This window comes from Natator depressus, chromosome 6 (assembly GCF_965152275.1).
Source record: "Natator depressus isolate rNatDep1 chromosome 6, rNatDep2.hap1, whole genome shotgun sequence".
Classification (NCBI taxonomy): domain Eukaryota; kingdom Metazoa; phylum Chordata; order Testudines; family Cheloniidae; genus Natator; species Natator depressus.
In genome coordinates, this window is record NC_134239.1 from 107,148,726 (window position 1) to 107,164,298 (window position 15,573).

At 37.7% G+C, this 15,573-nt stretch overlaps 1 protein-coding gene across 1 annotated transcript in view; it reads right to left on the reverse strand.

Annotated features, from left to right (window-relative positions):
• Positions 1-2,770: 2,770 nt before the first annotated feature.
• Positions 2,771-15,573, reverse strand: part of SETD3 (SET domain containing 3, actin N3(tau)-histidine methyltransferase) — a 72,169-nt gene continuing 59,366 nt past the window's right edge. The window contains exons 9-13 of the mRNA XM_074956207.1: positions 14,327-14,401; positions 11,684-11,850; positions 10,747-10,832; positions 7,858-8,018; positions 2,771-6,583 (exon numbers count right to left, since the gene is read on the reverse strand). Coding sequence (XP_074812308.1) covers positions 6,137-6,583; positions 7,858-8,018; positions 10,747-10,832; positions 11,684-11,850; positions 14,327-14,401 — 936 coding nt within the window. The 3' untranslated portion in view covers positions 2,771-6,136. The remainder of the gene's footprint in view (positions 6,584-7,857; positions 8,019-10,746; positions 10,833-11,683; positions 11,851-14,326; positions 14,402-15,573) is intronic.

The following is a 15,573-nucleotide window of genomic DNA, read 5'->3' on the forward strand; positions in this document are numbered from 1 at the left end:
TTACAAAAATGTAAATTTATTCGACATTGAGGAGATGTGGTCATTGCTATAATCAGTTTTCATTGTACAGAGATGTCAATGAACAGCTGAATGTCCGCATCAAACAGGTTTTATAAAAACAGTATTTCTAAAATTACAGTATTACATTCAGTTGGAAAGACTGGATGGCTCAGCACAGTTAATGTGATACGAATCCTGTTAACTTCTAGGTGACTGTTTTAAACATGGACTGGCTGGATTGGCAGTGAGTGATATGGCCACTTGAGGGCATATGCAGAATGAATCAGTGGCTTCAGTGTGGATTCCAAACAACATCACATAAGAGGCACAAAGGCTGGTTGGCAGCATCTACAGAGGCAACAAGGAGTTCATGGGGATTACACTACTCTCATCCCTGCAGAACTCAGAAACATTAATGGGGCACGATGCAGAAGCTTGCTCTGTCCATGCTGTTCCTGTTTGGAGGATGAATGACTTCAGTGTCCAGGACTGTCAAGCTGACTATTATTAAAAAGAATAAGTATGAAATTCACAAAAAGAAAAGGAGTACTTGTGGCACCTTAGAGACTAACCAATTTATTTGAGCATAACTGAAATTCAGTTATCTAATTACTCTTCTTCTTTCTAATTCTGTGCATCAATTATGGGATTCAAGTTGGAGATCAACATACAAGATTTTGACCCCATCCTCATGCAGATTTTGAAACACCCTTTTTAAGAGCCAGAGAGTGATCTCGTATCTCACTCTGCAAAGGGCTACTGAAATGGTTCAGCTATACAGGCACTCAGCCAAACCAAGCACCGGTGGGGCTAGTCTAACACTATCAACTTTTACTATGTTTGAACACAGCTGTAACTAAACAAGTTAGCTGACAATGGTGGTCATGACTGTCCAGTCAGTATACATGAAGAAAAATTGGGTTACTTTGGTCTGCACAATGACCACATTGTGGTAAGTTCTGGTAAGCATCATGCCACTCACTGGTAACATGTTGTAGCAAAATGCCAGCTTGTACCATTTTTACTTGCCTAGAGCATGGGACTCCTTGGATCAATGCCATTAAAAGAGGGTTCCCATGTGGCAGTGCAATATGCTACAGCTACTCCATTGGAAAAAACTTCATAACTTTAGATCGAACAAATTCTTCTGTTCTTCCACAGTCCTAGCTTGAGGGTTTATTATTTTAAAACAAGACTAATTGAGTTGAAATTACTTATCAGTCAATTCAGAGGTCTCCTGACATCCAACAATTTATTAAAACCATCCCTGAGAACAGTCACCACTGCATTCGCTGCTTAAACTGACCAGTACACAACTGGCCACTTGTTATTTTCCTCCCTTTAACAAGGGGCCCTCCCTACTTTCCTTCTTCTCCACCTAATGTTCAATATAGATATCTGGCCATGAAGAACGAGGCAGGATGCAACTTAAGATTTTACTATCTAAGGTACTGATATGGCTCCCATCACTGTTAGTATCTGAGCACCTCACAAAACACCTTTGAGGCACAGAAATTCTATTATCCCCACTTTACAGACTGGAAACTGAGGTACAGAGAGACTGACTTGCCCAATAGGCTAAGTTACTGGCCTAATCTGTCATCATAAATCAAATTTTCTTTGGTTTCTTGTGGTTCAAGTACTGCAGGTTACTTTTCGTGCATATTTCTGGAATAATGCTGACAAAACTTTGTATCAATTTGGTTTTTTTTTTGTAAAGGGTCAGTGACTCATGTTTTAAATTGCTCCACAATTTACTAAAAATAATTTAGTCCATAAATATGGTTTAATCTCTTGGTATTTTGGAAACAGACAAGTTGTTAATGGCAAAAAATATGTAACATGAAGGCTCCATCTATGCTGCAGCTGTGATTTGCAGCTTGTGCAGACATATCCACTCTAGCTAGCTCACTAAAAATGTCAGTGAGGATGCAGCATCACAGGCTTCAGCGCAGACCGCCCAACAAGTACATATCGGGGGGGGGGAGGGCGAAGGGAAGAGTGAAGGGGCAGTGTCAGGTGAGTTAGTGCATCTAAAGGCTGGTCTAAACTGGGAATTTACATCAGCATAGCTGTGTTTCTCAGGGGTGTGAAAAAATCCACCCCCTCCCAAGAGAGACAGCTATGCTGACCTAACCCCCAGTGTAAACAGCAGTAGGTCAATGTAATGATTCTTTCATTGACCTACCTACTGTTTCTCGGGGAGGTGGACAGAAACAGAACCCCTCCCATGAGCATGGTCGTGTCTAGGCTGTAGCAGTTTAAGTGGAGACATACCATAAGACAGGAGTTACATTTCACTGGGATTCAGTGTGCCATGTACATGCCAAATATATGTTTGTTAACCAAACTGTAAGAGCCTATTTAAGTTTTCAAAAATATTTACAAATGATCCAGATACCTATATGGTCTCATCACTGTAGCATCTCAAAAACTTAAATATACCCTGCATGTACTAATGAGCAACAAGTTATTAAAAACACCCACTCAGACTGTGATAAATCCCTTGTATCATGGATATGGCACTTCTTTGGTAGCAAGAAGGCAGGTCTTCTTTCAAGCTGTTTCTCTTTAAACAATAGTTTTACCAACGCATGTAAAAATTCACTTTCAATTAAGGTTTGAGTTCCTCAGTCCTTCTACAGGAGCCCTACAACAATCAGTAAGTCTTTCTAATTCAAAAGCCCCACAGAAGACACCGGCTCTAGAGAAAAACTGGGAGCCTTTATTGTTTTTCCCCCCCACAGTCATTCAGTTTCTCAAATTTGTTTCGCTTCTTGGCTTGTGAAAATCCTGAACATGGCCTCCAAGGTGACGGAGGCAGCAGCAGCAGACTATTGAGGGACCTTTACTATCCATGAATCCACATTGCTCCTGTGCTCTACTGAAAGGGGTCTACTCACAGCAGAACATAGGAATGTACATTGCTTATTAGAAACTTTCAGCTGTTTCTTTATAGGGTCAATACCCGAAACCCGTATGCCCATATTTGAAATCAACATTAGGGTAATATCATCTTAAAAAAAGAAAAGAAAAAAAACTATTAAAAGGCTGGACTGTTTGCTATTTTAGAAGCATCTGGGTGAACAATATTTTGCCTGAACAGTGCTATTTGGCAAAGCAATCTATGAGAAAAAGAGTAGGCTATGTACATTAGAGCTAGATTTATTTGTACAACATGACAGTGTGCCTTAAGTACCTCACTTGCAGCTCTATGATCATTCCTTGCTAAGGGCTAAGCTACTTTAAACATGCTGAGGTTAGGTATATTTTCTGTACGAGTGACCATTTAAGAAATGTACAGAGAGAAAGCATTTAACTTTAGCCCAGTTCCTAAAACACCACTTGTATCCTTAGTTTAGCCTGTAATTTTAGCTTAAGTCTCACCTGTAGTAAAGACATGGACATACTGTACAAAGCCAAATAAGTTTGTACAAGTTACAGGTTGTTAGGGAAACGACCCTCAACAGATAGGTTTTCATGCAGAATTCAAAGGAAATATTCTTTTTTATTTCTTAGACATCAGTCAGATTTCTCAGACTGTTTTCCACTTACAAGACTACTACATATAGCTAACTAAACAGAAGCAATATTTGGCATTTATCCTAGGATTAGTGTGAACAGCCACATAACCAAAACGTTAAGAAAGTTAACTTTAAAATGCTTTTGAAGGGTCTGTTTTCATGACAGATGGCTATAAGGGCTTATCAGTGCCAAAATAAGTATCCCTTAAGCATTTGAAAATTGAAGGGGGAGGGAAGATTTTAGATTAATATTTCTTTGAGGCATCAGTTACATTTAATGAGTAGAAATGTAAACTACAAGATTAGACTATTCTGAAATATTGTATCCAACATGTTTTTCCTAGGTAACACAAACGGATCAAAAATAGGAAAATGAGACTGCTTAATAGATCAACGTTTACCACACTTCTTAGCATGATCACTCTTGATTTGACTAGTGCCCTCTGTGGAGTACTGAAATGTAGTAAGTTTCCCTCCTTCTCTCTCTATTAAGAGAAAGGCCATGTAAATTTTAGGTAGGGTTAGGTATTTTTTGTTTGTGTAATACGCTTACTAGCAAAGACATTGTAGAACTATGCTTTATTCAAGAAAACCCACACATTTCTCCTGCCTGTGGTCACCACAAGTTTTGCTAAGCCATAGTTAACAGCAAATATTGGAACAAAATACAGTGCATCAGATTGAACCAAATCATTTAGATTTTGGATTACAGTGAAAATGTTTAGGGAGAGCTAGTTTCAGAATTTCATATCGCCTTCTACGATATATGTGCAGTGAAATTGGCAGAAGCAGGAATGAAAGAGTATTGTTTCTAATAAAAGCTGAAGAATTGTGACTTTTGTATGACATTTAAATTCTCAGGATGACAATGCATGCTACAAGCAGCATTTTAGTTACAAAAATATCGGTCCAGCCTCTAGTTACTTAGTGGGGAAACAATATCCCCAGTGTAATGGCAACATGCCATTCTCAGTGAAATATTTAGAAAAAACTATTTAACATTTTTTTTTTTTTACATCTCATTGGATTCCAAAGTTGCTATGGCAATATGAAAGTCACTTTTTGACATGTGTATTGCACCAACGATTAATGCAAAAGCACATTTTTCAAGTTGTAATGTAAAAGAAGCAAAAATCTAAAATAAAAGACTGTAAATGTCAAAAGGCATTTTAATGCAACCAATCTTGGATAAACAAGTTGCTACATTCATTAAAATTTAAGCAGTCATCCAAGCTTGCCCAATCTTTCTATTATTTTGAACTTTTCAAGATAAAATATGCTAAAAGGGAAAGTCCTTAAAATTGAGCTCAGAATTAAACTGTTTATTATTCATTCCTCCTAAACTGGGAAATATCAAAGAAAAGCTTTGACACTATCCTCGCTTCATTATTGCACTGAGCTGCAATTGCTTTCAGAAAGAATTCACAATGTATAGGAGAGGGGTGACCAATACTGCTGGATAGCAGACATAGCTAGCATTGTGGATGTAACCCAATGTGCATCAGACCACGACACAATTTAAATGGTAAAGTATGCACCAGGGTTGATTTTGGTCTTCCCCAAACCAAAAATACTCCTGCTTACCTTTTCCTTCAGGAAAACAGAATCAAATATATATTAGCCAATAGATGAAGTTTAAATAAGATTGGTAAATAGCTGTCATATTCAGTGTTACATCCAATACTACATAAAAATGAAAAAGTAGAAGACAGGAGTATTACTCATGTTTTCGTTTTAATAATGGTTTTAGCCAAAAGTGTAGCTTTGAAAATCTCTAGCTAATTGTGAAAATGTGAAGAAGCTAGGAAGCTACCTCACTTTGAACCACACAGTTTAAAGCTGTGGCTTGGCCTATCTGCTTTCAAACTCTCCATTACCTTGCCAACATTTAAATAAGAAGGTACCATTTTAAAATAAAAGTCAGCCTTTAAAATTAGGTGGATGATGTACTACAGTAGCCTAACTGTGATTCAAGGAGAAAGATGAAATGTTTTTATACAGTAAACAAAACACAAAAGTAAACTGAAATCCTTCAAAATCACTGTAAGTGTGTATAATTAGGATTCTCATCAACATTTAAAACTATTGAAAATAAGGTTGCCACCTTACCTTTTTTGGACTGGTGTACCTGGTTTTAAACAGGTTTTCCTCCAGTCTCCCAAGTTTCTGATCCTCTTATTCAGTTTTCTGCTGTACTGCTCTCCTACTTTTATGCTGAATACCAAGTCAGTCCTGCCTTCTGCTTTTCTTGGCAGGAGGCAGAGCAAAATTTTAATTTCAGTAGTCAAGAGTGACAGAACAACAAAAGCACAGCAGATAGCAGAGCTTAATTCTTTCCCAAGAAGAAAATACATTTGTCCCACAAAGGTCTGCAAAATCATGCAAAGGCACCTTTTTCCCCAGTTTTTTCCTGAAAGCAAGATGGCAATCTTAATTGAAAAGGGATGATAAAATTTTTAAATAACTTAAAAAATCATCTTTATATAAAGCAGCAAAAACATTTTCCTCTGCAGAAAGAGAAATTTTAACAAAGAAACACACCAATGTAAATGCACTGTTCATAAACTTCTGCTAATTTTAATTTCACAATGAAGTCAAACTTTATTTTTTGACTATTCTTTAACCTCATCAGTACTGTCTGAAGAAGATTCTTTGGCATCTTCAGTGTCTTTGTTGCTTTCCTCTTGATTTAGATTTTCATTTTCTGATTTGGTCCCATTAAGAAGAGTTTTTTCACCATTTACAAACCCATTCTCTGTGACTTCTGCATCAATAGTTTCATCAATCTTTAAGTCCCCTTGTTCCTCTGCTTCTTCCTCTAGGTTTCTCAAGACAATTGGGAGTCTAGAGTCTGCCACAGTGTTCTCTAGCAAGGCAATATTGCTCTCTTCATATTTAGGAAGTTGGGCTCCTTCTGCCATTTGTCTACTATAGTACTCTCTGTTAGCAGCTGCACTCTTCACTGCTTTCTCCAAAATCTCTTTTTCACCTAAACGCAATTTGATAGCCATTGTCGCATGGAAGGTAAGGTCATGGGTCTCCAAGAAGGATTTATCATCCTGGAGGAAAAAAGTGAAAATTATGAATAAAATCCATCCAACTTTTGTCCTGCAATAACAAAGGCTCCAGATCTTGTAAGCTGATCCACATAGGCAGATTTTTATGCCTGTATGGAGCCCTACTGAAGTCCATGGGAATCCATAAAGGAGCACAGGTCCCCCCACATGGATCAGCTTGCAGAAGCTCAAGTCAGTAAGTTTTAAGGATAGCTGTAGTGAAAGCAAATAAAAAAAGTGATACACTTTCTAGATGTGTTAGTCTAGTACAGGGGTGGGCAAACTTTTTGGCCCAAGGGACACATCTGGGTGGGGAAATTGTATGCAGGGCCATGAATGTAGGGGTGAGGTGGGGGTTGGAGGCTCAGGGCAGGGAATTGGGGTGCAGGTGGGGGGTGTGGAGTGCAGGAGGCGGCACAGGGCAGGGTTTGGGGTGCAGGGTGTAAGAGGAGTTCGGGGTGCAGGCTCTGGCCTGGCGCCTCTTACCTAGAGTGGCTCTGGGGTGGCAGCGGCATGCAGCGGGGCTAAGGCAGGCTCCCTGCTTGCCCTGGCCCCAAGCCACTCCCAGAAGTGGCCAGCATGTCCGGCAGTGGCTCCTGGGGGTGGGGTGGGGCAGGCGGCTCTGCCACATGATGCCCTTGCCTGTGGGTACCACCCCCGAAGCTCCCATTGAATGCAGTTCCCGGTCCTGGCCAATGGGAGCTGCGGGGGGCGGTGCCTGCAGGCGAGGGCAGCGCATAGAGCCCTCTGCCCCCCCTCCTCCAGGGGCCGCAGAAGCATGTGCTGGCTGCTTCCGGGAGCGGTGTGGAGCCAGGGAAGGCAGGGAGCCTGCCTTAGCCCTGCTGAGCCATGGGCTAGATCCAGCCCGCAGGCCGTATTGAAAGCCCTGATGGGCCAGATCCAGTCTGCAGGCCGTAGTTTGCCCTCCCTTGGTCTAGTAGATAATTCAGAAAATATAAAAAGACACAGCAAGTTAAAACTGATTCCACATTTTACCAGTGGAAAAAAACAAGGAGCAACAATTTACAGAATCATGAAAACAAATGAAAACAGATTGCCAAAATCTTACGTACTTTATTTTCTTTGGCTATATATATTATTATAAATTATAATTGAAAAAACAAGTGAAAAATGAATGGTCACATAACTAAGATAAACTCAATTAAAAGAAGATTGGGGGGGTGGGGGGGGGGGGAGGAAATGAAGTTTTGTTTTGCTAGAATCACCATGCAAAAACTTCAAGATTGTACAGATTTACAGGTTCTTGGTAGTTTTACCTCCACAGTGGTTTTATAGGTTTTCAAAAGAAGGGATGCTCTGGCTTCAAGGAACGTCCAAAGTTTAACCTCATTGTCCCAGCTAACTGGAAACTCAGAGTTGCCCAGAGTGAAGATTTTGTCAATAGCATGCTCTCCTATTAAGTGTTCTTTCAACTCTTCTGCAATAATTATGAAGAACAATATGTTAAAAACAATCTCACCATTCACTATGGTAGTTGACAAAACTTAGAAAGCTTCATTTTCAATAGTATGATTTTATATTGCTGGAGAAAAAAATCCTCTCCCCTTAAAAGGAATGATCCAACAATCTGGCTATTTCTAGTACTCCCCTCAAGGTAGCATCTGGAAATCTTGAGGTTAGCAGAAAAAGGAACCTTCAGCTCCATTCTTAAATAACCTTTTGAACATTTTGGCTTAAAAGACACATCATAACTCTTACTTTGTATGCTAATTACAGATACAATGTCGCATATAATCCTTGACGGTGATAAACAGAACAAGGGGGTGATACTTTAGAGTTGGGTGTATTTATTCACTGCTCCCTGAAATGTTTCTTTTATTGGATAAATAGCAATAGATTTCTTTTTCTATTGTTAAAGGCTATTTTTTTTTTCAGTAAAAAAACTGAATACTGTTGGTCAAAAGACATCCATCAAAAGTGCCTCATAGAAAATGTCAAGTGGTTTGTGACAGCATTACACAAAATTCATTAATCTTAACCGTTTAATTACCAAAATACTCTCCTGCAAAGCAGTATATCACAAACTTCAAATTAAACATTACAAAAGTTGGTATTAACATTTTATACAATAGACTTCAGTGACATGTAAGTAAGTTTCATTTGTTGATGAAAGAGTTACTAAGGCAAGGGACTTCTCACCAATGGATCAATGATTCGTGTCATACAGCTCCTCACTGAACAGTTTAAATACAGACAATAATTGCAGTTTTCATGCTGAGTGTCTAGGACACATACCTCAATTGCACACCAATACATTTCATGATAATATAGCAAATGCACTCTAGGTATATTTCGTAGAAAAGAAAATTCACCAATCCCTTCCACGTCCCTGAAGAATTATGCTTATTATGTAATCATTATGACATCATCTCTTTGAAATCAAAAGAAGTTCAGTCCCAAAGTCCACACTCATTTAGAATTCTAAAGGAAGCACAAACGTACGCACCAATAGTATCCCCTAAACTTCCAGCATATGAAGCAACAGCTTTTCAGAGATTAGAATGTACACACATGAACCACCACTCCGCTATCTTTCCCCATAAAGCCATAGATATCAAAACAAATTATAGTCCCAAAGTATATAATACAAAACTTGTAGTCTTTCTGAGGGCAATATAAACTAGTCAAAAATCTCATGTATCACGAGAGCACAGGTAATAATGCAGACGTATATGTATAGTTTATGAATTTAGGGTTAAAGTATCAGACAGTTTAAACTATAAAAAGATCAACACCTTTGACATATCAGAAATCCTGCAAGCCATTCCTACAACCCTCAAAAGTGACATGAAATGAAAAAGACCTCCACTCAACTACGAAGTAGGTAAATAGATATATTTGGTGGGAGCCAGATAAATAATTCACTAATCATGAAACTAATACAATAGATAATGGGAAAAAGATATCTAATTTGTATACTTTTTAATTTCACAGGAGGGGCTGTTGGAGGATGGGGAAGGTAGAGGATGAGTTAGGGATGTGGTGACACAAACCACTTTATTAAATACTACAGAGCCCCCTTTATCAATATCACCTTAAAAAAATAAAGATTTCTTTTAAAAAATCCAATGAGACTGGAACACAAGGCCGTGAAGTTATTAATACATTTAATGTATGTCTTCTTAGGTGAACAAAAATAAATAAAATACAATACAATACATACATAAAACTTAACATGCCTCTAGTGTACCTGCTAGCATCTAGGTACATAGTAACTTAAATGTGCAGAGTAATCCTACTGGATGTGGTTGCTCTCCCTGCTGTGAAATGAATAGTTCTTACCTATAACCTCCAAAAACAGGTTGTTGGATTATTTTCATAAATACAAGTGCAACAGCATATGCAAGATTAGGTACATAATTGTGCCTAATTAGCAAACAGTTGTGATTGTATCCACCAATTAAGTTATTACATGCACAAATTAGGTGCATAGTTAATGACTGTGCATACATTTTTCCTGGTGCAACTACACACATGCATGAAAGTAAGGCTCTGATAAGTTTACTTCACAAGACAAGCTGATTATAGATTATGAATCATCAATAATGTTGATTTATATGTGCAAACTGACAACTTTGAGGTGTGTCTTTGACTTCTGCTATAGTGCAGTATTTTCCAGTTCCATTCCCAGAAGAATCTAGTGGTAAAGGGTGACTGAAATGCTGTCACTATAAGCGTGCGGCAAACTTTTGGACTTATATGACCTTGCATTGTGGGCCATTTTTTAACCTTTGACTAAAGACTGGAGAGCAAAAGTAATCAATTACAAATCACAAGGAGGAAAAAAGGCAGTTCAGATGTACTATATGGTACCCTTCAAAATTAGAACATTCACCACACCTGCTGCTTTGAGGAGAAAGTCCCAAAAAATTCTCACGCTGTCAGCACACTCCTCATACCACATGACCCAAGAATGTGGACTAATGCAATTTTACATACTTTTAGAAAACTCAATGTCCTCTAATGTTCTATTAATTTAAGAATGATGCAGAAGAGGACCATGTTCTGTTCTGTGTTCCCAATCCCTATTCCATTTTCCCATAAAACATTAATTTTAAAGTTTTCTAGCTTTGTTTCATATGAACATCTCTTCTCTTCTCACTTAAAAAAGCCTCCATCAATTAGAATATTTGTGAATGTTTTACCTTCACTCATACAAAACACTCGAAGGAACGCCAGAAGCTGAGCAGAGATTGGAGGCTCAGTGGAGTGCAAGGCAAAAACACTGGAGCTGACCCCAAAAAAAAAAAAAAAAAGTGAATGCAAATTAGACTGTAGTAGCTTCAACACGAAACCTTTAATATATACACAGACGTCACATTATTAGATTCTGAAAAAATATGAGGTCACACCAATTTCTGAGTCTGAACTGAAGGAACTTCTCCAACCTGTCCCCAAAAAGAACAATCACTTCTCCACACGACAGGCAGTTTTACACTTAAAATGTCTTTTTATATGATTTTCATAATAAATTCATGCTTGATTTTAATAGCCAGATGAGTAATATATAGAAAAATAATCTCACCTTAAGTGCTGATTTCAAAATGTTAACAGCAATATTATGATTGGTTCAATATCAGTCAATCAATTATTGACATATTCAACAACAGAAGGGCCTGGATAATAGTTTCCATTAGGATGGTTCCTTTCCCCTTGAGAAAACAATGTTTCATGATTGCTGCCCACCATACTACAGCCTGACCTAACAGCAGTTTCTTCTAAGGAAAAATAGTTGAAACCATAATAGATGACAAATTGAGCATTGCAAGACATTTTGAGAAGGGACAGGAAAGAAATGAAAGCCACATATTGGTTCACATTTAACTTTCACTATTTTTACCCAAGCACTTACTAAAGAAAATCTAATTCCTCCTTGTATACACTCCAAACTAGATTATTTAGATCTGAGTAGTGCACTAAACTTCATTATCACAATGTATGTCAGTTGCTATATAAACAGACAAGATATTAGGCCTAGGCAAACTATTGCAGAACAATTTTAATAATGCACTACTGGACTGTATACATTTTGAAATATTTTAAGGATGAAACAAAAAACTCAGTTCATTCTGTTTTACTTACGTTGGAATGCCAGCACGAGCTAAGACCTCTGCCTTCATAGCATACAGCCTGTCACTTTTACTCACTCCAAGCTTTATTTTCACTCTGTCATGTGAATTATTATCAAAGAAAAAACCACTGTGGATCACAAATTCAGCATTCGACCGAGTGCCATAAAAAATGTAAATCTAGAAGGATGAAAAGAGAAGTGAAGGGGAGGGGGAAGGGACCGGGAAGCTTAAGATTAACTCACAAAACGGACATAAGTGGAAAATTATTTACTGAAAAAAGTTATATTGTGATGAAATACAATACTTATGTGGTTATAAGACTAAAACGCATGTTTATTTTCATTTAATGATTCAAAATACCATACACTATTGCCATAAGACTTCAAGGATGTTGTGCAATGTGTTCAAAATTTCCATATATTGAGATGGGCCTGTTATTTTATACCCTGCATGCTAGGGGAGATAACTGCTATGGTGTTAAGGATATTTAATATCATATAAAGACATCTTATAGGTATTCAGCTGATGCTTTCTATATTATCCCCATTTCCCCAAACTTTTTCTAAATCAAATTTGTACTTTAAGACTACTTATTCACCATGGTCCTCTTGCTTACAAAAAATATATTCCATATTTATATATAATGTCTTTTATTTTAGGTGCCATACAAGTGTAGACATGTTTCCTGCCTCTTACAGCTTACAATCTAAAATGTTAGATGAAGCAGCATACACCGCAACAAGTGTTTTAAAAGAACTGAGAATTTAAAGAAAAAAATCACTAATAAGTTTATGGTGCAATTTTTCACCTAGCATTTGGCTGCATTAAGAACTTGGTACAGCAAGCCACAGCATCAGCTGTTGCATTCTGAACCACAAGAACCCTTTTTCAGCAATGGAATTGTCAACAGAAATAAGACATTTATCTTGTATGCAGATGCAATACAATCATTGCCTTTAGAAATAAAAACAATGTTCTAGTTATAGATCCTTAAAGGATCTTGAGTTCATCTTTTAAAAAAAGTATATCTATGGAATCCTGCTTAAATAAGCTTGCATTATAAAAGCAATGATTCTATGAATGATAGTTCTAGGATAGATACAAGACACAGACCTAGGCAAGCCTTGTGTACAATTAATAGTCATAGATTTTAAAGCCAGAAGTGATCATCTAGTCTGACCTCTTGCATAACACAGACCATAGGATTTCTCTGTATTAATTCCTACTTCAAATCCAACTACAGCATATCTTTTAGAAAAAGATGAAGGATAAGAATAAAGGGACATATCTGTTAAAAATTCTTTTGAGTACAAAGGTTGTAATCCAAGGAGAAAATAGAACTAAAGAGGAGTTCAAGTCCTGCACTCATAGATGAGCGCAAGGAACCTGCCTGGGAACAAAAAGTATCCCCAACAAACTAAGTATCTGAAAACAGGATCCATGCCCCTGCCAGTGAAGGAAACTCCATGCACAAACTGTTTTGTATACTATCTCAAACAGCTCAATTCATCAGGTTTTAGACGACAGATGCTTCTCCTCTTTAGATAAATACTACTTTTTAAACAATTTAATACATATTTCTTAATAGACTGGAAGTGAAAGATGTGGGGTCAGCATCTTTCCACTCATATCTTCAGAATACACCGTGGGACTTGATACATGTCTGGTCTACATTACACTGGACTGGTGCTGAACATGGCTTAGTTTGTCCTTGGATCAGTGAACAAATAGCATTAACATTTGCAGCTATTCTGTACTCAACACCACTCCATCTGTACCTGTTTTCATCAACAGGTACTTTTCCCGACGTAGGCAAAGCTTTAGAGTCTTGGTCTTTCTATTTTAATGGTTTGACCGATGAGTCTTAATCCAGGATGATTACTTTCAAGATCCTCTCTCATTCTGACTAAGGTTTTGGGGCACATACAGCACAGGTCAAATATCTCCTGGACCAATGGTCTTTGTCTATTGGATTGTTGATAACACCTCCTCTTATTACCTGTTGATTGGACAAGTACTAGACTATCACAAACTAGTCAAATAAAAACTATGCAAGACATTTCAAGCAGAAAAAAGCACTGAACAAAACCAAGAGTTCTACCACCTGCTATTGCTGATGGAACCTGAGGCATTGAGGGCAGTTTTGGGTATGGACCTTTACCAACCACATCTTCAATTTCTAGATCAGTGGCCTGTACTGTGTACACTCCCCAGTGATTAAATATATGAAATGGTTATTACTCAGGAAGAAGCACGCAACTCCTACAGAGGAGATTTGCAAAGATGATTGTGTGACAGAGAATATATCATGTTCATTATTTTGACAACTGTAGTTTAGTTTATTTAGTTTTACTAATACTTTACAAAGTATTATCCAACTACAACAAAACCGTGTTTATACAAAGACCTCACCCACAGGACTCTGCTATTAAATCTTCACAGAGAAATACTGAGCACCCCTTTTTGTGCAGATTATATTTGCAGATTAGCAAGGCTCTTCTGCAGCTAACAAAACATTAGAGGTTAGTTATCAAGTAGACAAGCAGATGTTTGTGTGAAATCGTCACCATCAAGATAGTCAGTTGCATGAACAATACATTTCTGCATAAAACTTCACCAAATAGCCATGGAATGGATAACTGTCTCACATTACCTGTTCTCCAGCCTTAAAATCCTGAAGCGCTACACACTCACAACGGTCATCTTCTAAATTGTAGCCAGTAGTGATCTACCCAAGGGGGAAAAAGTAATGAGTCTTTAGCATATTACATTTCTTTTCTCCCCATTTTCATAAAGCTGCCTTTTATTGGAGATGGATATTATCTAAAGTAATTGCACATCCTGCTTTTCCTTCACCTGATGCAACATGGTTGGTACTAAATGTTTTATGAATCTTAAGCAATCATTTCTTAGTTAGGAACATTAAAAATCTCTGCACTAGAGAAGATCAAGGAAGGAAATTACTTACCTGAAGTAAATGGAAAGCTCTGAGGGAAGTACCCTCCATAGACCAACACTTGCGGGTCCCTAGCTAAATCCAGTAGCTTATTATAAAGTTCTTGAGTTTTAAGACACTCCTGTGAGGCACTCTGGAGCGCTGCACTGAGTGTGCTACATTCTGTGTCAAACCCTTCAACTATCAATGCATTTTCGATCTCTCTCAATGAAAGAGGAGTGGATAACTGGGAATCTTTAAGGGATACCATCTTCAAAGAACTCCAATTTACTTGCAAATAATTCCTTTATCTAAAGTTAAGCAATTATTCTCAAATACTGAAGAGATTTTTCTGTGGGAGCAGATGGGGGAGGGGGGATTGGATTTCTTTACCATACCCTGAATACATTTCTTTTAAAAATCATGAAAATAAAAATACTTATAAGTAAAACCATCCTAAAATTTATTTTTTTAAAAAAAAAGTTAAATCTAGTATGCTCTTGAATAACATTCAATATGGACTCTATCATAAAGGATTCAGAGACCATGCTAGACATAATGAAGTTGTGCAATCAGGAAACAACTTTTGTGACAAGTATTCGGAATTTAGTGTTTATATAACTACATTGTAGTGAAAATAGGTTGTGAACCTGGGGGACAAACTGCAAAAAGCCACAGATTTTCTCGCTAGATCTTGTGGCTTCATTAGAACTTTGTTTTCATTTACAGAGATTATGTTTGAACACAGGTACTATACTGTGACTGCCATCTTGGATTTGCTTTGTCTGAGGAGGGAGCCCCTTAGGCTACTTTGAAAGCTTGGCTGGCAGTTTACATATTAATAATTTCTGCTTGCATATTCAATCACGCATTTGTAAGTCAAAACAATGCTTTCATAGTGACCACAGGGAACTCTTCTCAGACACAGCAAATCCAAAATGGCAGCCATAAGCAGAGCCCTGTGG